We start from the raw sequence: 23,416 nt of genomic DNA on the forward strand, positions 1-23,416 counted from the left end.
ACCCCACTACCCCCACATTCCTCTTTCCAGCCCCGTACCCCTGTACACCGCCCCCCCCCCCCCCCCCCCCCCGCCACACAACACGGGCGTGGCTACACTTCCTCTGACACTGCAAAACTATACTGGGAGGAGTCTGGACTCCGGAGCTGCCGTGATGCATATTTCTCACCAAGCCCCAGTCAGATGCCCGGGTGAGAAATGTACAGCTCCTGACCTGAGTAAGAAAAGAGGAAAGGAAGTTCTGGAATAGCTTAAAACAGAGATTCCCCTTTCCCACTCAATCCCAAGCATTCTCATATGTCTTTCTTTGTTCTTTATTTTAAATGACATCTTATTTTATCAAATGTAACCGTACCAAACTAAATTGTGTCTGACTTTTTATTTTGCATTTCAAACTTATCCCAAATTGAATTAGGGATTGTTGGCCTGATAGGTTTTGTTAGTGTTCAATTTAGTTCTTCCCAAAATAAACTTTTTTTTTGATAACCAGAAACCATCTGGACTGTTTTTCCATTAGCTTTTTCGAAAATTAAAAATGTGTTTATTCTCTTAAATATCAGGGTAAATTTCCATTTGAGTGCTTGAAATAGCAACTCATATCAATTTGTGTTTCAGAAACAATTATGCTCAGGCTTGGTAATTTGAAATCTTGCCTTTACATCAGAGATAGAAGTGTTTGCAATCATGCTGGAGGTAGCGACCACATCTCCCATTCTCAAGCACTTTGCAAGATGACAAATGGTCTGAGTGATTAAAGCCTGATCTTCAGAGGGCAAAGGCCTTACTCCAAACTGCCCTTAGTGCCCCCCCCCCAAAAGGTTAGGTGGGGTTACGGGGATAGGGTGAAGGTATGAGCTTAGGTAGAGTGCTCTTTCCAAGGGCCGGTGCAGACTCAATGGGCTGACTGGCCCCCTTCTGCACTGTAAATTCTATGATTCTATGAACTGTCACCATTATGCGCTTTAATTCTCAACGTTTCTGGGTTCCTTGCTTTACCATCAGGGCAGCGCGGTACCATAGTGGTTAGCACTATGGCTTCACAATGCCAGGGCCCTGTGGTAGTCACCACTGGTGTATATATTGCATATATAGGATGTTGATACAGGTGCTTTACGGTAAGGCCTCTGTACTACAGGTACGGGGGTCGATCCCTGCCGGCTGGCTCCGCCCAGTAGCCAGAGTATAAATATGTGTGCTCCCAGTACAGCAGCCATTTCGCCAGCTGCTGTAGAAGGCCACACATCTCAGTGTAATAAAGCCTTGATTACATCCTACTCTTGTCTTTGTATAATTGATCGTGCATCAATTTATTACACTGAGTTTTTCAGAGATGGACCTCCGCATCAAGCCGGATCGCCTGCGGCTGCATCCGCAAGCAGACAGAACCAAAAAGGACTTTGAACATTGGCTAGCCTGTTTTGAAGCGTACATCGGGTCTGCGCCAGACGAAATTCCAGAAGCACAGAAGCTCCAGATCCTTGACACACGGCTGAGCTCCAACGTCTTTCCACTTGTCCAGGACGCGCCGACCTACGCAGAGGCCATGGCGCTACTGAAGGAAAACTACGCTCAGCGGACTAACACACTCTACACCAGGCACCTCCTCTCCACGCGGCGTCATCTTCCCAGTGAGTCGGTGGAAGATTTCTGGCGCGCCGTGCTCCCCCTAGTTAGAAACTGTGACTGTCAGGCCGTTTCGGCCACGGAACACTCAAATTTGCTAATGAGAGACGCATTTGTTACGGGCATAGGGTCTGACTACATCCGCCAGCGCCTCTTAGAGGGGGCCACGCTCGACCTCGCGGCGACCAAAAAACAGCGCTTTCATTTACGGTCGCATCACGCAACATTCAGGCCTATGCCCCCGACCGCGCGGCCCACCTCCCTGTGCATCGTGGACTCCGCAGACAGCCGCACCATCGTGGACCCCATCAGAGAGCGTCCTCAGCCAATCCCACGCCTGTGCCGCGCGACAGCCAACCAACACCCCGGGGCTCAAATGCTACCTCTGTGGGCAGTTAAAACACCCCCGACAATGCTGCTCAGCGTGGACCACCCTCTGCAAGGCCTGTGGCAAGAAGGGACATTTCGCTGCAATGTGCCAGGCCTGCTCAATCGCCGCTATTGTCCCGGCACTCCCCCACGTGCAGCCAGTGGGCACCGCCATCTTCCCCTCCTAGGACCACGTGCGGCCAGTGGACGCCGCCATCTTGCTCGACTCGCAACACGTGCGGCCCGTGGGCGCCGCCATCTTGTTCCTCCCATGACGAACGGGCGCCGCCATCTTGCTTTCCCCACGACACGTGCGGCCTGTGGGCACCGCCATCTTACCCGACTCAGGACCCATGCCCGTCGGGCACCTCATCCGGCCGCTCATCACCTGCAACCGCCAACGACCAGCCGCGTCTCGCCTTGGTCACGATTGACCAGTCTCGACCACACAACCTCACGACTGCTTCAATTAAAGTGAAGGTCAACGGGCACGGGATCTCCTGCTTGCTGGACTCCGGGAGCACTGAGAGCTTCATCCACCCTGATACGGTAAGGCGCTGCTCCTTCGCGGTACACCCCGTTAACCAGAGACCCTGGCCTCCGGGTCCCACTCCGTGGTGATCTGGGGGTACTGCATCGCCACTCTCACTGTCCAGGGCGTGGAGTTCAGCGGCTTCCGCCTCTACATCCTCCCCAACCTCTGCGCTGCCTTGCTACTCGGCCTGGACATCCTGTGCAACCTCCAGAGCCTAACCCTGAAATTCGGCGGGCCCCTACCACCCCTTACTGTGTGCGGCTTTGCAACCCTTAAGGTCGACCCACCTTCCCTTTTTGCAAACCTAACCCCAGATTGCAAACTGTCGCCACCAGGAGCTGACGGTACAGAGCCCAGGACAGGACCTTCATCAGGTCTGAAGTCCAGCGGCTGCTTCGGGAAGGCACCATCGAGGCCAGCATCAGCCCCTGGAGAGCCCAAGTGGTAGTGGTCAAAACTGGGGAGAAAAACAGGATGGTCGTTGACTACAGTCAGACCATCAATCGGTACACGCAGCTCGACGCATACCCCCTCCCACACATATCTGATATAGTCAATCAGATTGCACAGTACCGGGTCTTCTCGACAGTAGACCTGAAATCTGCCTACCATCAGCTCCCCACCCGCAAGGCGGACCGCCCATACACTGCCTTCGAGGCAGAGGGCGGTCTTTACCACTTTCTTAGGGTTCCCTTCGGTGTCACCAACGGGGTCTCGGTCTTCCAACGGGAGATGGACCGAATGGTTGACCGGTACTGGCTGCGGGCCATTTTCCCGTACATGGACAATGTCACCATCTGCGGCCATGACACCAACCTTGCCAAATTTCTCCACACCGTCACTCTCCTCAACCTAACCTACAACAAGGAGAAGTGTGTGTTCAGCACAAACCGTTTAGCCATCCTCGGCTATGTGGTCCAGAACGGAGTTCTGGGGCCTGACCCCGATCGCATGCGCCCCCTCATGGAACTCCCCCTCCCCCACTGCCCCAAGGCCCTCAAACGTTGCCTGGGGTTCTTTTCGTATTACGCCCAGTGGGTCCCTAACTATGCGGACAAGGCCCGCCCACTCATTCAATCCACTGCTTTTCCTCTGACGGCCAAAGCTCACCAGGCCTTTAACCGTTTCAAGGCCGACATCGCCAAGGCCGCGATGCACGCGGTCGACGAGACGCTCCCCGTCCAAGTCGAGAGCGATGCATCAGATGTCGCTCTGGCCGCCACCCTCAACCAGGCAAGCAGGCCCGTGGCATTCTTTTCCCGCACCCTCCATGCCTCCGATATTCGGCACTCCTCCGTCAAAAAAGAGGCCCAAGCCATCATTGAAGCTGTGCGGCATTGGAGGCATTACCTGGCCGGCAGGAGATTCACTCTCCTCACTGACCAACGGTCGGTTGCCTTCATGTTTAATAACACACAGCGGGGCAAGATCAAAAATGATAAAATCTTGAGGTGGAGGATCGAGCTCTCCACCTACAATTAAGAGATTTTGTATCGCCCCGGTAAGCTCAACGAGCCCCCCGATGCCCTGTCCCGAGGTACATGTGCCAGCGCACAAGTGGACCGACTCCGGACCCTGCACGACAACCTCTGTCACCTAGGGGTCACACATTTTTACCATTTCATCAAGGCCCGTAACCTACCTACTCCATCGAGGAAGTCAGGGCGATCACCAGAGACTGCCAGGTCTGCGCGGCTCTTTCCATAAGATGGCTCCGAAGGCGAAGAAGGAAGCTGTCCCTGCCAAGACAGAGGCTAAATCCAAGGCCTTAAATGCAAAGAAGGCCATTTTGAAGGGAGTTCATAGTCACAGGCAGAAGAAAATAAGGACAACGCCTACCTTCAGGAGACCAAAGACACTCCGACAAAGGAGGCAACCCAAGTACCCCAGAAAGAGTGCTCCCAGGAGGAACAAATTGGACCATTATGCTATCATTAAGTTCCCTCTGACCACTGAGTCTGCGATGAAGAAAATTGAGGACAACAATACCTTAGTTTTCATTGTTGACATCAAAGCCAATAAACATCAGGTAAAACAAGCCGTCAAGAAACTGTACAATATCGATGTAGCTAAAGTCAACACTCTTATCAGGCTCGACGGTGAGAAGAAAGCCTACGTCCGTCTGGCCCCAGACTATGATGCATTGGATGTTGCTAATAAGATTGGCATCATCTAAACTGATTTCAAGAAGAGCTGTAGAAATATTGCAATAAAGTTTTAAAATGACAAAAAAAAGAAAGGTCTGCGCGGAATGTAAACCGCACTTCTACCGGCCAGACCGTGCGGGCCTGGTGAAGGCCTCCCACCCATTTGAACGCCTCAGCGTGGACTTCAAAGGGCCCCTCCCCTCCACCAACCGCAACATGTACTTTCTCAGTGTGGTCGATGAATATTCCCGATTCCCCTTCGCCGTCCCATGCCCCGACATGACGTCTGCCACCGTCATCAAAGCCCTCATTGCCATCTTCGCTCTGTTTGGCTTCCCCGCCTATGTCCACAGCGACCGGGGATCCTCATTCATGAGCGATGAGCTGCGCCAGTACCTGCTCAACAGGGGCATTGCCTCGAGCAGGACGGCCAGCTACTACCCCAGGGGAAACGGGCAGGTGAAATCTCCTGGCCTCCTGCTGGCAGGAGGTCCTCCACAACGCACTTCATTCCATTCGGTCGCTCCTGTGCACCGCGACTAATGAAACCCCCCATGAACGTCTCTTTGCTTTCCCTAGGAAGTCCACCTCCGGGGTTTCGCTCCCGACATGGCTGGCAGCTCCAGGATCCATTCTCCTCCATAGACACGTTCGACTCCACAAGGCGGACCCCGTTGGTTGAGAGGGTACAGCTACTTCACGCTAACCCACAGTACGCCTACGTAGCGTACCCCGACAGCCGCCAAGACACAGTCTCCCTCAGGGACCTGGCACCAGTCTCCCTCCGACCCAGCGCCACCCCCCACCCGGCACACCCCACCGCAGCCCCCGCTCTGGGACAATCCATCCTCCCCTTGCTCACACCCGGGGATGAAGAGGATTTTGACGTGCTCCCGGAGTCATCGAAGACTAAGCCGGCGCTGGAGTCGCCACCAGCACTGCTGCGCTCTCAACGACAGATCAAGGCACCGGACCGCCTGAATTTGTAATATTATCTGTACTTTTAAAATACAACTTTCTATATATAGTTCTCCACCACCCCCGCCGGACTCATTTTTTTAACAGGGGGTAAATGTGGTAGTCACCACTGATGTATATATTGTATGGGAGTAGATCCCTGCCTGCTGGCTCCACCTAGTAGGCGGAGTATAAATATGTGGGCTCCCAGTACAGCAGCTGCTGTGGGAGGCCACACATCTCAGTGTAATAAAGCCTCGATTACATCCTACTCTCGTCTTTGTGTATTGATCGTGCATCAGGTCCCAGGTTCGATTCCCGGCTTGGGTCACTGTCTGTGTGGAGTCTGCACGTTCTCCCCGTATCTGCGTGGGTTTCCTCCGGGTGCTCCGGTTTCCTCCCACAAGTCCTTGAAAGACGTGCTTGTTAGGTGAATTGGACATTCTGAATTCTCCCTCTGTGTACCCGAACAGGCGGCAAAAACAGGGGCTTTTCACAGTAACTTCATTGCAGTGTTAATGTAAGCCTACTTGTGACAATAAAGATTTAAAGAAAAAGTTTTGCTGACATTGAGGGAGAGATTGTTGTCGTTACATCACACCACTAGGTTCTCTATCTCCCTTCTGTATTCTGACTCACCGTTGTTCAAGATCCGACCCACTACGGTCATGTCATCAGCAAACTTGTCGGTGGAGTTGGAGCCAAATTTTGGCATGCAGTCGTGTGTGTATAGGGAGTATAGTCGGGGGGTTAAGTACTTGCCTTGTGGGTCCCCAGTACTGAGGATTATCATGGAGGTGATGTTGTTTATCCTTACTATTGTGCTCTATGGGTCAGAAAGTAGAGGATCCAGTTGCAGAGTAAGGATTCAAGTCCTAGGTTTTGGAGCTTTGATATGATCTTGGCTGGGATTATGGTGTTGAAGGCGGAGCTGTAGTCAATAAATAGGAGTCTGACGTAGGAGTCTTTGTTGTCAAGATGCTGCAGGGATGAGTGTCGGACCAGGGAGATGGCGTCCGCTGTGGACCGGTTGTGGCAGTATGCGAATTACAGTGGATCTAGGCATTATCGGAGTATGGAGTTGATGTGCCTCATTACCTCTCAAGGCACTTCATTATGGTCGCTGTCAAGGCAACTGGACGACAGTCGTTGAGGGACGTTGCCTGGTTCTTCTTTGGTACCGGTATGATGGTGGTCTTCTTAAAGCAGGTGGAGACCTCGGAACCGAGTAGGGAGAGGTTGAAGATGTCCGTGAACACATCTGCCAGCTGGTCCGCACAGGATCTGAGTGCACGACCAGGGACCCCGTCAGGACCCATCGCCTTCCCAGGGTTCAGTCAGGAAGGCCGATCTGACTTTGGAAGTTGTGACGGTGGGCTGCTGGGGCAGTTGACAGTTGGCAGTTTGGTGATTTCCTGCTCAAACCGAGCATAGAATGCATTGAGTTCATCGGGGAGGGGTGCGCTGCCGCCGGAGATTCTGCTCAGGTTCGCTTTGTAGCCCGTTATGTTGTTTCAGCCTTGCCACAACTGATGAGAGTCCGTGATGTTAGTCTATGACTCTAGCTTTGTCTGATATTGTCTCTTGGCACCCCTGATGACTTTGCTGAGGTCGTACCTGGATTTCTTGTATAGGTCCGGGTCACCTGACTTGAACACCTCAGACCTGGCCTTCAATATGAAGTTAATCTCCCGATTAAGCCATGGTTTCCAGTTGGGGAACATACGCACTACTTTCTTTGACACACTGTCGTCTACACATGTAGTCATGTGACTACACCTACTGACATTCCCACATCCAACATGATAGGCAGAGCAAAGGGAGAAGTACTTTCAACTATATTATTCCATCAAAGGTTGAAGTCACCTGTCCTGGTTTTGGAGAGAGCAACTACAAGTGCCCACTGATTACTGATTTGTGCCTGAATCTGAAGGTTTAGCTAAACATGGGGAGTGGTCTGCAACAGGGAGGCAAAACCTTGCTGTCAAGTTAACTCCCTCAAAGCCCTTGCATTTACTCTGGTATTTTCTGTCTGTAAATCAATATTTTGTTCCAGTATTTGGTTTAGTTAAATCCTTGTCTAACACACTCTATCATGTGCTTTCTGTTCACAGTGTAACTAATTGTGCAGAACAGCAATGTTCTCCTGCCAACCAACAGTTTCCAACTTTTGAGACTTATTTACCCATTCCCTTATCTCTTTGTATTCTTTATTCATCTGCAATGCACACACATATGCAGTGTAGGACAATTGATTCCATACTTTCTATAGCTTAATCCTGCCTTTCTGAACCTCTTTGGAAAGTCTATTAAGAATACATACGCAACCTTCTACAGCTCCCAAGATATCTCAGTCAAGAGCTTTCTCAGTCAAACCCTCTATCAGTCTTTTTCCAGATCCAAATCCATTCTGACTCCTGACTTCACTTAAGAACTATTCTACACATGTTTGACCACAATTTAAGACTGTTGCTTCACAAATTTCAAGCCAATGATACCTCAGTCACTGCGAATTCTGCTCCTGACACTGGTTTGTAAGGTTTAGGGTTCAGGAGTCACAGATCACCCAGGATAGGTGGTCCAGAATTTTATGTGGTGATTTTGAGGTAGTCTGTTAAGTTAATTAAGAAGCAATGGTTTGGATATGATGCATTAGCTAAAATAGATAGGAAAAGAATATGACAGGTGAAAGTGGTTTACTGATCCTGGAGGATTAATTGATGGTTGGTGCAGAGTGAGTGATGATCTCTGCAGCCTGTGGCAGAAGCATTCTGCTCAATCACATGGGCGGGGATTATCACAGGTCTTACCAAACGTGAGCCTGACATGATGGACATCGCAGTGGGCCAAGGTGATAACTCCTTAAGGAGTGCTTGGAATGCACTTAGTGATTGGAATGCACTTACCGTTCTTTGATGTGGTTGATGTTTGTAAACAGTGGGGGTTTCAGCCCTTAGAGTCACTCATCCATGAAGGGAAATGAATGAATTAAGACTGCAGCTGGTATGTAGTGGCTGAAATCACAGCCCACTACTAGAAAGGAATAGCTGTTCTCCTTGCTTCCAGACAGGGGTCTCTTTTCTGGGGTGGAGGGAGGGGGGGGGGGCTCTGTGAAGTAGGTCCTTTTAGTCAGGGGGTCCCTGTGGGGAAGCCCTTTAATCTCTGTGGGAGATTCTTTTAGTTGCGGATCTCTGTAGAGATCCCTCTAGTTAGGGGGTCCTTGTAGGGGGTTCCATCAGTTAGGAGGTCCTAGAGGGGGTCTCCCTATTAAGGAGGTCCTGGCGAGGGGTCTCCCTATTATGGGGGACCCTAGGAGGGGTCTTGTTATTAAAGGGAATCCCTGGGGGGGGGGTCTCCCTATTAAGGGGATCACTGGGGGATCTCCCTAGTTAGAGAGTCATGGGGGAGGTGCAGGTCAGGTCACCCCCATTCTTGGGGGAAGTGGGGGTGCACCCAGGCAATCTGAGGATGGGGGGCTGTTTTGCAGTGTGGGGGGGGGGGGGAGGGCTGATTTGCGGTGCCGGGGATGTGGCCGGCTACTGGACCTAACTATTGGGCTGCCCGCTCAAAATGGCGGCCTGATAGCGGATTCCCTCGGGAATGTCTCGTATTCCCCGCCATGCATAATTTGCTTGGCAAAGTATACGGAATTGCTTCCCGGTTTGCGTTCCCAGGGGGAATTAATATCGGTAGCAATTCTCCTCCGGCGGTAGATGTCTACCAAACAGAATCTTGCCCAGTTTGTCCATGTATTAACCCCTTGACATTCACCTACCTACCTCCCTTATCTTTAACACAATTCTCCATTTTGAAGGGAACATTTTTGTTGACCAAAACTGCCACACCCTGCAGTGCATTCACGCCCACGGATTTCCCAACGACGTGGGGGTACCCACAATGGGAAACCCATTGGCCGGCTGCATAACACCCCTCCCCCATCTCAAGTTACACCAGAGACACCAGAATATTTTAACATGTTCTTCTCTCGGATAAAATACCTGTCTGTAACTATGCAGTATATACTGCATACATTACTGCATATAATCCATGTGTGCCCATATGTATGTGGTTGTAGTGGAGTGGGAGGTCTAAACACTCCTGCACTAGGTTTTGAATGTGAAACAAACTAACCTGAGTTCATCATAACATAAGTTTGCTGTGAGTTATTAGTAAATTGGATCACGCAAACTGAGAATTTGGGAAAATATGTCACTGCATAGATTAAAAGTGATTTAAAACAACTTCTGTTGACAGACAGGCAGCGAGAGGAAATAAATACAAGTTGCTGACTCTCTCCTGTCTGTAACACTATGCTCATGATCCGCATTGAGTCAAACCAGTATCTCTCAGGATAACAAGCTTTCTAGGGCCTTGCTTGGACTAAAATGGAATGACTTCTTCAGCCATAAACTTCTTATAATCCTTTACATTCCTACCTATCCCCACTGTAAAAATATTAGAAACAAAAGGTTTCTCACAACCTTCACTTACTGGTGCATCATTCTCTGTGGAAATTCCTGTCACTTGCACCAAGTGACATTGACTTTTCTGGTACAACCTTTTCTGCAGACTCCTTAAGTGTACTTGTTATAGCCATTGGTTTACAATTCTGCTTCCGGCACTTTGCTTTTATATGCTCTGTCTTATGGCACAAAAAGCATTTTGGTTTCTTTCTTCATGAAAAAATGAAAAATGAAATGAAAATCACTTATTGTCACAAATAGGCTTCAAATGAAGTTACTGTGAAAAGCCCCTAGTCGCCACATTCCGGCACCTGTTTGGGGAGGCTGGTACGGGAATTGAACTTGCGCTGCTGGCTTGCCTTGGTCTGCTTTAAAAGCCAGCTATTTAGCCCTGTGCTAAACCAACCACATCACTTTTATCCTTTATACTGTCATTTTCATGAAAAGCTTTTGCTTTTTTCTATCTCTTTCCATCTCAAGTTCCATCTGCAACTGAAGCTGTGCCAAATCTGTTTCAGGCGTTTTTTCTCCTCATTTGGAATGCTGTGTCGTTACCTCAACAATGTCTGCTTTTTTACCCTTGATTTTAACTCAGTTTTTCTGCCAATGCCAATAAGCTAACTTTGGTTAACTGTTGCAAATCATTCAGGGATGAATCTAACCTCTGTAGAAAAGCCATGGAAACTGATAAAGCAATTTTACTTTTCACCAAATACAGAAAAGCTCATCATGAAAATCTTATCAGTCTTAGGTCGAGATTTTCCATTTGGGAAGCTATGTGTTGGTGCCGGGACTGAGTTGCGTGCAGTTTGCGTTCCCGTGGGTGGTGCTATTTCTGGTACAATGGCTTATGTGACAACACTCTGCCCAAGTGAATCTAGAGCAATTCTCATTCCCGACGGAGTTGGATTAGCTGGGGCCAGAATTAGCGTCGGAGAGCTTGATATTTGGAGCTGATGATAAGCATTCCACTCCCCCTCCAACACTCTCATTCCAGTGAAGAAATGCCTCCATGTAGAGCAGCACCGTGCTTTGTGGAAGGGCAGTTTGAGAGAATGTTGGATGAGCTGCAGGAAAGACGAGACATCCTCGAGGGACAAGAGGCTACCGCCAGCGGTCGTTAACCAGGCCTGGGCAGAGGTGGCCTCATCAGGTGGATAGTGCCACAAGGAGATGAACGACCTCCTTAGGGCAGCTCGGGTGAGCCACCACCTCTGTGCCCCTGGCATCACTCCTGTCCCTAACTTCTCACATCACACCCCTACTCCCATAAAGACCAATCAAATCCCAGCTGCCTGCATCTCCCTCACTTCCCACCCTGCACCAAACTTCAACACCTGTATTGTCCTCTTTGCCCAGGTACCTTGCACACAAACTGCTACCTCACAATTCCAGGGACCCAGGTTCAATTCTGGCCTTGGGTGACTGCCTGTGTGGAGTTTGAACTGTGTCTGCGTGGGTTTCCTCCGGGTGCTCCGGTTTCCTCCTACAGTTCAAAGATGCACAGGTTAGGTGGATTGGCCACGCTAAATTGTCCCTTTCTGTCCAAAAGGTTAGGTGGGGTTAATGGATTAAGGGTACAGGGTGGAGGTGAGGGCTTAAGTAGGGTGCTCTTTCCAAGGGTCGGGTCAGACTCGATGGGTCGAATGGCCTCCTTCTGCACTGTAGGGATTGTATGGATTTTACATGCCACCAGCTACAGAGCCCCCCCCCCCCCCGGTGTAACTCTCCAGCATGTGTCTCACCATGTCTTTTATGTGTCCCCGAGGAAAAGACAGCCCATAACAGAAAGGAGCGGAGAAGTCCGGAGGTGGCGCCCCGGACCTCTGGGCCCTCACCCCCGCCAAGCAGCGGGTGGATGCAGGAGAGGGTTATCTATGAGGCGGAGGTCGACATGTGACAACCAAGTGAGCCCCTAATGCAAATAAGTGAGTCACTCCTCTTCCCCAGACCACTCCTTCCCAAGATTTCACCATGTGTCTTGACGTTTGACTTGCAGGATCACCAAAGACCATGCAGGCCTGCCTGTATGGGGTGGAAGTCAGATATGTTAGCGTGGTGCATACCCCCGTGCCCGACCAGGTCCACCACACTACATGGTGGCCACTGTCTGCACGGCCCCCACATGTCCCCTTCCCCGTCCCCAGACCCGGCCGTTCCCCTGGCAGTCTGCTCTCCGCATCCCTGGCCCTGTCACTGCCTGCACTGAGGGGGGCTTGGGCCCTGGTGCCAGTCCCATACGGCCGGTGTCACTCTGCACAACCACGGGCCACAGAGAGTGGTCAGTGGGGTGCGCAGCAAGATGGCTGCCTTGCAGGCAGCGGCAATGGCGGTCCGAGCCTGGACATCCGGGTCCCATGGGGTGGTCACCCCGACCCGAGGCTCATCCCCTGGTCGCCCCCCACCGCCCCCGTCATTCCACGGCCTGGCAGAGACCACAACCCCCAGTGGCAGGACTGGCAGCTCATCGTCGTGCCTCGGTAGGTCCTACCGCCTCTCTCAGCCTCATCGTCCCATGGCGCCTCTTTCCTGAGATTTGAAACCCGCAGTCAGTAAGTCCTCCCAGCGGAGGCAGAGCATCGCGGAGGCCCCAGGTCAGGCCCACTAATGATATGCAAACGTCGTTTACTGTATGTAATAACATAATAATAATCGCTTATTGTCACAGGCAGGCTTCAATGAAGTTACTGTGAAAAGCCCCTCGTCGCCACATTCTGGCGCATGTTCGGGGAGGCCGGTACTTATTGAACCCGCGTTGCTGGCCTTGTTCTGCATTTCAAGCCAGCTGTTTAGCCCACTGTGCTAAACCAGCTCCTGTACGGAGTAAAGCGCATTGACATCACTGTCGAGGCACCGGAGCGTGACATTCTGGCGTGTGCCCGGCGCACACCACAATTTTGGCTTCACGGCCTATTATCCTCCCAATTGCCTTTCCCGATTTCGGTGTCAGCCGGCGGAGAATCCCAACCAGCAATTTATTAAAAATATCTTTACTCGCCTCCTTTTTCACATTTTCATCATATTTACAACTACAAATAATTTAGAATAACAACAGATACAATGGCAATCCCCTAGCCAACAATCCCCTCATCCCACCCACCCTCAAACAACACCCAACATTTTGAATACAAAACACCAATGAAAAAGAATCATCATTAATTTATTCATTCCAAACCCCCCCCCCGCAAAGCCCCCCCCTAATGTGTTTGATGTCAGCCAATTCATGAAAATGCGTGATGAACAAGACCCATGGGTTGTAGAACCCTTCCATCCTCCTCCTCGACTCGAACTTTCCTTTCCCGAGTATTAGGAACTCCAGCAGGTTCCCCCACCAGGGCGGAGAAACCGACCTCCATCCCAACAGAATCCGCCATCGGGCAATCAGCGAGGCGAAGGCTACGACATCTGCCTCCGCACCCGCTTCCCACCCCGGCCGATCCGCCACCCCGAATATGGCTTCCAGGGGGCCTGATTCGAGTCTACCTTAAGACCTCGGGATTACCTTAAAGACCTCCCTCCAATACCCCTCCAGTTTTGGGCAGGACCAAAGAATATGAACATGATTTGTGGGGCCCCGCCCACAGCATTCACAAACATTGTCCACCCCCTCAAAAAGTCGACTCATCCTTGCTCTTGCGAGGTGTGCCCTTTACACCACTGTCAACTGCGTCAGGCCCAATTCTTGCATGAAGTTGACGTGTTCACCCTCCGTAGCACCTCGCACCACAACCCCTCCTCCATGCCCTCCCCAACCCTTCCTCCCACTTTGCCTTAATCCCCTTCAGCAATGCTTTCACTTCGCCCAGAATCACCCATAAATCGCCGACACCACCCCAACCAACATTTCTGCCAAGTATGTTGTATTTAAAATAACTTTGCTAGTACCAGCCTTGCTTTTCTTGTTTCAGTGAGCATAAATACAGAAAGGCTGTTTAACACCCTGCATTGGCCACTTAGTTTTTATAAAGCCACTCATCCTAGGTAGCTCTCTCCCACCAAAACATACATTGATCAATTTTAACTCCCAGCAACCGGGGTCATTTTGGTGGGGGACATCTCAAAGGAGGGCAATTTGAGGGTGGCAAAGTAATGATATTTATTGGGGTGATCCAGCAAAGCATCCCTGTTACACCTGCACCCATAAACGGGCAGCACGGTTGCACAGTGGGTAGCACTGCTACTTCATTGCTCCAGGGTCCCAGGTTCGATTCTCGGCTTGGGTCACTGTCTGTGTGGAGTCTGCACGTTCTCCCCGTGTCTGCATGGGTTTCCTCCGAGTGCTCTGGTTTCTTCCCACAATCCCTAAAGACGTGCTGTTAGGTAATTTGGACATTCTGAATTCTCCCTGTGTACCCAAATAGGTGCCGGAATGTGGTGACTAGGGGCTTTTCACAGTAACTGAATTGCAGTGTTAATGTAAGCCTACTTGTGACAATAAAGATTATTATTATAACGGATAGATGCCAACCTTCTTTGGAAGTCTCTTCATCTTCCTGATAGCTGCTGTTCTATCTTCACCTGATGGAGAAGCATTGGCTGGGACGGGGACAGGAAAATTCTGCCCCATGCTTGTGCCAGGCTCAATGGGTTAGAATTCTCTCTCATGTACCCCCCACCCTCCCAAACTCTGCCTGCTCCACCACTGAATTAGTTACTGTAATATCTTCAGGAAAATCCAGATCAAATAGATACTCCACCAAAGGATTAAAGCTGCAACAATTAATTCTAGGTCAACAGTGAAACTTGATCCTTGCCAATTGCTTTCATTTCTCTCCAAAATTGACACTCACAAAGAAAGTGGCAATGAAACACGAAACAAATCTTAACAAACTACAAATTTTCCAAAGAAAAATTTGTTGCCACTTTCATCTCACTTTCTGGAGGATGAAAACCAATGAATGGGATAACAAGGACATCTCAAAAGAGTTGATGTTTTCAGTACATCTCCTAGCTTCCAACCAGTGTTAATGCTGGTTGTTGCTGGAGTCAGAACTTTAAAAATGTTCATTGATATCTACTTCTCATTGAAGGTTCTCTTGATCAACAACCATTGTACAATTATTAGGAATGTGAATGAGCTCTTACTGTACATAATAGTGAACTATATTCTTCAATTTATAGAAGAGGTGACATTGCAGCCGTTGAAGTGGCATACAGATACAAAGGTCTGTTGAATGGGAAAGAATTAACTAGTGAAGTCTTAGGTTTGGAATTTGAGTTTTTATTTTAACATAGTACATGTAGGTAAGTATAGAGGCATAAAATTATCACATGAAAACAAAGTCACACTTGCAACAAGATTGTTCATGCATGATTAGCATGTTTACCATGATGGTAAACATTGGTTGGGGAAGATAAAATCCACCGTCCAGTGAAAATCACAACATCTTATGCAACATATGTTATCAGATAAATGCTCTGTTACAGTTGCAAAACACATCAATCACCAATATACTAACAGCTAACTAAAAAAGTGTGCCATTATGGAAGTCAGGCAGATTGTTTATAGAGTAATCACATGCACTGAATTTTCCAGAACTGCAAAATTACATTTTTGGAAAAACATTTGAATGTAAATTAAATTTGCTTAGTAGCGCAGAATAGACTATATTGGCAGTCAATTGACATCAGTGGAAGAAAATCGAGCAAAGTCTACAGTTTGCAGCTCATTTGCTATCACTTGTTTTGCCTTGCTGCTCAAACTGAATTTATACCCTGTTACATTCATTCACTTTAAATACCTCCAAAAATTTAAAGAGACCTCAAATTTCCCCAAAACATCCAGGTAATAACTGCGTGAGGCAAAATGTTCTTTCCCTCACTGATTGTTCCAAGGCACAATATAATATTTATTTTTACAGCAACATGGTATATCAGTAGATATTCCTAAATATTTCCTTACAGCACATAATCTGTGCAAAAAAACTGATCAACTTATATTATAACATTATAATAAAAACTTGCTAGATTTGCACATTAATTGCTCTTTAACCTCCGCTCAGAAAGTTACATATAGTAATTAACCTTTTTAACAATGTAATCATTTTTGATGCAATGCCAATCAATCTCTCACACCCAGATATTGAACAATTTAATCTGTCGAGTTTTCTTCCTTCAGGTGGTAAATTGTTCTTAGAGATTTTCAAAAGGTCAAACGTTGAATTTTATTCTCATTTCTTTTTGTTCTTTCTCTCTTAATTCTATCCTCCTTTCCCTCTCAGTGCCTAATTTGAATCTAATTCATTCTCCTTTTCAATTGTTCCTGTTCTTTCTCAATCCTTGAATCTAATTGTTTATATGGATACTCTGTCGGTCCTGCCTTTCACTGAGGTTGCAAATGCCCCTTTGCACTTGCTGCACCATTAAATTCCAATGCAAAAAGGTTTGGAGATGAAGGGTGAGTAAACAAGTCTAAGAAGGCATGGAAAAACCCAGTCCAGCAAGACCCAGCCCAGTATCTGCTATTGGAGATGCATAACAAATCTTACACAAATTTAGTAAATATACCAAATACAAATTAGACTCAAAATACTGCTTACCATAATTTAAAGCTTTACGATTAAAGAAACATTAGCAGTTTTAATTACCAATATTCCTTTGACTATTGTTCATCACAGTACTTCCTACCTCTTTTCATTTGCGCAGTTGTCTATGTAACAATTCATATTCCATTATAATTTCCTATCAGCTCTTTTATCATCAAATACAGTAACCTTTGTATTATCCAGCACTTTCCCAAATAGAATTCTCTACTAACCAGAATTTTTGATGTTCCCGAATACAAATCGTCCCTTTCCTAACCAGAAACAATTATGGTAGTATTCAGAACCCGCACTTGTAGGCTGTATTATTTCATACTTTAATTTATGTTTTCACATACTGTTGAGGATCATAAGTAAAAGGAATACTGGTCTCTATTTCCTGAGTATTAGTTCACACTGCAAGTATTGCGCTGTAACTTTGGTTAACTGGAGTATTAGATTGTCCAGCATTATTGCCCGTATGTGCTGGATAATAGAGATCTTACTGTGTGCCTGTAGTTAACACTTTTTTTTGGCCAGGTTAAGAAAACATTTTGGCTTTGATTTCATCTGTGATTTTGTTTAACGACACCTAAATGTACCAATGTGAGTACCTTTTCAAATAATCTTCTATTTATGCTGATTAGAAAAATAGAATATAGAGTATCTGAAGACAAGAGAATAGCACTAATCATCTGCCGTCCTGCTGATTATAATAGTAAGCCTCTGTCTCAACTGGATGCAATTAAAAAAGGAAGAACTGGTCACTGTTTAGTACCATCTTTAATCCAAAACGAAATTAATTTATCAAAAGCACTATTTGGATAAGCATAAATTGAATCACTTTAAAACTGACCTTTGTAAAGTTTATGCCATTTTATGTTGTCTGATGCATGTTCTCCAGATTTGTTCATCTTTTTACCTTTCTGGGCAGGCTGATGGCGTAGTACCATGGATCAGCAACACAGGATAGGATCGAATGGTAGAAGTGGGGTTCATGCCAATAGTTCTCCATGTGGCGATTTCTCAGTGTCAACTGCAACACAGCAGCCAAATGTTTTCCAAGAACAGGGGAAGGAAAACAGGAGAAATGGTCAGCCAGCTGCTCTCATGCATCTTTCAGCAGCTATAGAGGAGCATTGACATAGGTTTCCAACCTATCTTGATGGCGGAGGAGTGGGTGGTGCAGAGAGCATTAAGAAATGGAAATAAAATTATTGAACATAATAAATTCCAAACATATACAATTGCCTCAAGTTGGTCTGTTTTAAAGATTCACATGTGCACAACAATGTCTAATACATTCAAATAAACAACGCAGAGAAAAGAGGAAGATTATGAAAATGTAGGTTTATGTAATCATTAGCAAATTGTAACCAATTGAAATACATAACTTTATTGAACATGATTTTTGAAGCGGATTTGTGTCACAATAAACAAGTGGTGCAATCGCACATTAGTCCACTTCATATATATTTACAGATATTTGGAAAAATAATATCAGGCTTACACAATATTTTTAACATTATTTTGATTTCCTTGGAAACATAACTTAGCTGGAAGAATCATCAAAGCAAAATATATAATGGTTTAAAATTATAATTATTTATATTCAGAGTCTCACTAAAATACACTTTTGCACAGTTTTTGGTTCCGGTGTGAAACCATGCCCGTTCAAGTAGTTTTCTGCATCATCACTAAAGATAAGCACATCATTCAATTTTATGTTATTTGTGACAGCAACAGACACAATAAAATGCTATCAGTTTGTATTCTGCAACCTTGCTGGTAAGTAATATCCGATATCTGTGTTTAAATCTTATTAATTTATGCACTGAGTTGAAAATGGTCATATAATTTGTTAGCCTGTTTACAAACTAATTACGTACTTTTTCTGATCTATGTGATGAGGGATTAATGAAGACTGCTTGTTTGGCATAATCACATTTCTGTAATAATTTCCTTTGATTTAAAAAGGCAGCAATAAAAGTAATTATTTTTCTTAATTGATTTCTAAAGTGATTTTCCAGATGTTGGAAAATTAAAAATATTAAAGCATGGTTCATACGACCATAAGACATTGGAGCAGAATTCTGCCCATTGACTTTCCTTTGCCATTCGATCATGGCTGGTACGTTTCTCATTTCCATTCTCCTGCCTTCTTCCCATAACCCCTGATCCTGTTATTAATCAAGAACCTATCATGGCACAAAGGATTAACACAAGGCTTTTTCACCTCAGGATCTTCAATTTGAATTTTGTTGGCTGCACACAAAATGTTTTCTCCATTGTCTGTGAGGATTCTTAATACCAACGAAATGAATCAATTTTAACTCAGCTTTTACAGGTCATTTGTCCACAACAGATCAAGCACCGAGAAATCTCGATGATTAGCACCCACGCAACTAGACTCAGTCTCCACCTTGTTCACACTGTATCTGCAGTATGCAATACCTATAGCTGCTTGACAGCAACTCACCAATATTATGTTAAAAGCACTTCTTAGTCCCACAACCTCTATCACTAAGAACAACAACATCACATCCAACTTTCTCGCCAAGTTACACACTACCCTACTTATAATGCTGCTCCTACATTGTTACTGGGTCAAAATTCTGGAATTCCCTAACTTATACTGAGAACTATATTGGCGCAAGGAGCATCCTTGCCACCACTTTCTGAAACCGACGAGGGATGTGTAGCAAATATATCCCAGGAACAATAAAAAAAATCGACACCATTTAATATGGTTGAGTTTGCCTCCTAACTGAAAAGGGCTGGATTCTAGCTCTGAAATAGTTAGCTTTTAATATCTGCTATGCATAGCCAAGATATTCCTTAGATTGTTTCTGGTTGGGTTGGATTGTATAGCTGATCACTATAGAAAATTAAGTCTGGCTCAACTTTAACTTGCATTTATGGCATACCTTTCACAACCTCTTGAAGAAATAATGAAGTATTTTTGAAGTATAGTTGTCATGTAGAGAATACATTTGAGTATGGTTGTAAAGTATACTGACTGAGAATGCAAGGGATAATTATTTTCTGAATTCAATTTATATCATTAAATCATTGTGAGGATCTTCATGGATGATTGCACAGTGCTCAGTCTCATTCAGAGTGTTGAGAACCTCTCTGATGTTAAATGCGAGGGTATCCCAAAACCCAGAAGGGTAACGTGGAACCCTGGTTCTTTGTGGTATATATTTTCAGTTTGGTATACTGTGAGAAAATATATGCAAGTCAGGGGTGAATAGTCCAGTCGTTGTCATCAATTAATAAAGAATATTTATTATCTTAAAAGAAAAAATACACACAAGGACTATAATACACTACAACACTTACTTACACTGATGGCTATACACACACAGTATTCCACGAAATTACCCCTTGGTTCCCAATGACCTACATTTCCTGAACTGTGAGATGCCCCAAACAACATCCAATATTATATAACTCTTTGACTGAAATCCAGCAGTTAATTACCACACACAGGTTATTTGGCCATGTTTGGGAAAACTGTCTTCAGTTTCAGCAAAAGTGAAATCTGCACTGTAAATTCTATGATTCTATGATTCTATGCTCAGTTCAAGTTTTGGATCTTAACCGGTTGCCCGTTTAGCAATAACTTGTACCAATAACTTATTTTATCTCAATTTCATTTTCCCCAGTTCATAACGGAGAGTCTGTGCCCACATGCAGCAATACCTGGACAACATTCATATTTGAACTGAAAAATGGCAAATAACATTTGCGCCACATTTCAGGCAAGCCATAATCTAACCCTTTGACATTCAATGACATTATCGTCACTGAATTTCCCCAGTTACCATTGACCAGAAATATAACTGGCCCAGCCATATAAATACTGTGACTGAAGAGCGGGTGAGGGGGGCTGAGAATTATGCAACAAGTTGAAAAAGGTGGCTCACCCTCAACTTCTCAAGGGCAATTGGGATTGGCAATAACTGCTGGCCTAACTGGAAACACTCAAATCTCATGGAGGAATAAAAAAATTGAGTTAGCCTGAGCTGCTGCAACAAACACATGCTCATATGTTGCTGTTCGTTTAATACTTAAATGACTCTTCCCACTTTACAAGTACGAGGGTTTCTTTTATTTTGTCATTTCAAAATATTTTCAAAATTTCTCGTGATTAAAGATATAACTAGTGGAATGTTAATAATCAAAGCAACTATCCTCTATTCATAGCTCTCCTTTGAAATAAATAGAAGAACTTTAAACCCATTTCATTTTGTTTTGCTGCCTCTGTGGTTCCCAAAGACACTTAATGCACAGTTTATTCATTCCATAGGGGGAAAAAGCACAATTCCTACTGTGATAATTTTCTTTGCAGGTGTGTTTTTTAAAATATTTAATTCAATGGGCGCATGGTGAATAGGAGTTTTAATGATTATCACCTGGAGATGTAATTCCTATTATAGCTCCCAACGCCCCAAAAGTTTGGAGGTTGGGTGGGGGGGGGGGGGGGGGGGAGGGGAGAGGAGTGGGGGGGGGGGGGGGGGGCAAAGTATCTGAATGGCTGGACACAGAGTAACATCTCATTTACCTGACAAAAAAAATATATATATATATCATTCCTTATCTACACCTGTTCCAACACATTTGGGGATTTTCTGATGTTGGAAGGTATTCTTGAATTTGACAACAAGGGAAGATAACACTTTGAATAAAATAAGTAATCCAAGAGACTTTAGTGTTAGAAACGGTGAATCAGGAGGAAATAACCCAATCGCAAATTACTTTTTTGAAATAAATCTTTTTTTGCCCAAAATTGCATTTACTACCAAGAACAGAAAATAAGTTCCTTTAAAGTTTTACGGAGCTCCAGGCTTCTGAAGGCATAGATAATTGGGTCGATGACTGAATTGCAAATGATGAGTATCAGGAACATGTGAAAATGAGAAGTGAAACACAGACAGTAGGGATTTTTAGGGCAAATGATAATGAGGAGAAGATGAAGAAAGAAAGGAGTCCAGCAAATCAGGAAGAGTCCCAGCAGTATTGTCAGTGTAATAGCTCCTTTCATGTTGGTGGCCTGATGACCAGCTCGGTTCTTGTTTTGGGCCGTGATCTTCTTGGCATGGATTCGAGCGAGAGCAAACATGTGGAGATACAAGGCGCCCATGATAATCAGCATCACAAAGAAGAAGGAAATGAGGCAGATGATAACTGCACTATTCTCTGAGTAGAAGATGAACAAGATGCTTGAGATGCTGCTAATGACCCAGATTCCAACAATAATGATCATGGAACGTCGAGTTGTCATAATGGTGTGATATCGTAAGGCATAGAATATGGTGACATACCTGTCAGCAGCAATGGCACCCAGGAAGGAGAGCGAGGATACCATTGAGCTACAGATCATCACGTCTATGAGATTGTCTATTTGCTTAAGGACGTGGTTCCGTACAGTCAAAGCTCCTCTCGCCATTAGAATAAGAACAATTGTTTCTATCACATTACTCAAACTGACCAACATATCTGCCACAGCCAGACAACAAATAAAATAATGCATTGGAGAATGCAAATTTCGGTTTTTAATAATTGCCACGATAACCAGAATATTTTCCACCAAACTTACAATCCCTAGTGTTAAGAAAATCTCTTCCGGAATACTGATTTGTTCACACTTTAAAATGGATGCATTGTATGAACTGTTGGAACTCTTTGGCAACCAGTGGGATGTAATGTCCTTTGGCAATGTTCCGAATGGAGTTAAACTTGTGATGTTCATCATTCGAAAGGTTCAATAATAAAGACAATGTGAAAGTAAGTGTGGGTAACTTGAAAACAAGATTGTAAAGACGTTTTCCGTAATCACTTTCCCACAGGAAACGAACTCTGGAACTGGAAAGCCTTTGTTCACAGAACCGACAAAGTTATTAAGTTCTCAGAACTAAAATAGTTACTGTATCTTAAATGAAATTAGATGTACCAAAGATATCAAAGAAATTACCCGTGCTTGAAAGCTGGGTGCCTTTTTGGTGTGCATCAGCTGTTTGCAGAAAGTGACTGTACTTGTTCTGGCACATCAACTACAAACTTCTGTTGCAGTGTTGCTTTCATTTGTACCTGCTTTTGTTTCTCTGCCCGTTGACAAATTTATGAAAGCACTTGTCGTAACACCTTGAAGTCCTCTTTGCTTATTCTGTTTCAAATCTGTTGTCTTGTTCTTTGAAAATAGCTTCAAAAGGCAGGCTGCCTGGTAAAACACACACTGAATTGCCTGGTGGGCAAGCCCGATTTATTAAACTCTCTCTTAGAGGAACATTCATTCTCCACATAGCTCTTCCCACTAAACCTAAGCAAAAATCGACCAATCAAATGGTGTGTCCACAGCATGCTATTAATTGATTCACAGTCAAAGGGCTGGATGAGAAGTGGAAACAATTAACAAAGATCATCTGTTTTCTTGATGTTTGTCTGACTGTGAATGTGTGCATGTATTTCACATCACACAATGAGAGCAAAAATCTGAAAATTGTGTTTAAATCTGAAAATACTTCCTTCAACAAAACGGTTCCTTCTGGCAGTCAGCATGCGTATTAGTGTGGTAAAAGTGCCCTGTCGTTCTAATCCAATGTGTGTTGCAATGCACATGCAAGTGAATCTGCTCATCTTTCTTCCCTATGGATAGCTTCTTTCGCTCTTAAATTATCAGAAGAGTTCTTTTCAACTCATAAAGTGATTGATGGGAAATAAAATCACATACTGATCCAGATTTTTGAGACAGGATTCAATTTATTGGATGACTCTTCAGCTTGTAATTGAGGATGT

At 45.5% G+C, this 23,416-nt stretch overlaps 2 protein-coding genes across 2 annotated transcripts; one reads left to right on the plus strand and one right to left on the minus strand.

The window, feature by feature from the left end:
* Positions 1 to 4,227: 4,227 nt before the first annotated feature.
* On the plus strand, positions 4,228 to 4,766 carry LOC140430520 (large ribosomal subunit protein uL23-like). Its single transcript, XM_072518039.1, has one exon. The coding sequence runs from the start codon at positions 4,236 to 4,238 to the stop codon at positions 4,701 to 4,703; it is 468 nt and encodes a 155-aa protein (XP_072374140.1). The 5' UTR covers positions 4,228 to 4,235; the 3' UTR covers positions 4,704 to 4,766.
* A 16,396-nt stretch (positions 4,767 to 21,162) lies between these two features.
* On the minus strand, positions 21,163 to 22,802 carry mc1r (melanocortin 1 receptor). The gene has a single exon (XM_072466790.1). It carries the CDS (start codon positions 22,374 to 22,376, stop codon positions 21,420 to 21,422), a length of 957 nt encoding a protein of 318 aa, XP_072322891.1. The 5' UTR covers positions 22,377 to 22,802; the 3' UTR covers positions 21,163 to 21,419.
* Positions 22,803 to 23,416: the final 614 nt, after the last annotated feature.

This window comes from Scyliorhinus torazame, chromosome 10, assembly GCF_047496885.1.
Source record: "Scyliorhinus torazame isolate Kashiwa2021f chromosome 10, sScyTor2.1, whole genome shotgun sequence".
Classification (NCBI taxonomy): domain Eukaryota; kingdom Metazoa; phylum Chordata; class Chondrichthyes; order Carcharhiniformes; family Scyliorhinidae; genus Scyliorhinus; species Scyliorhinus torazame.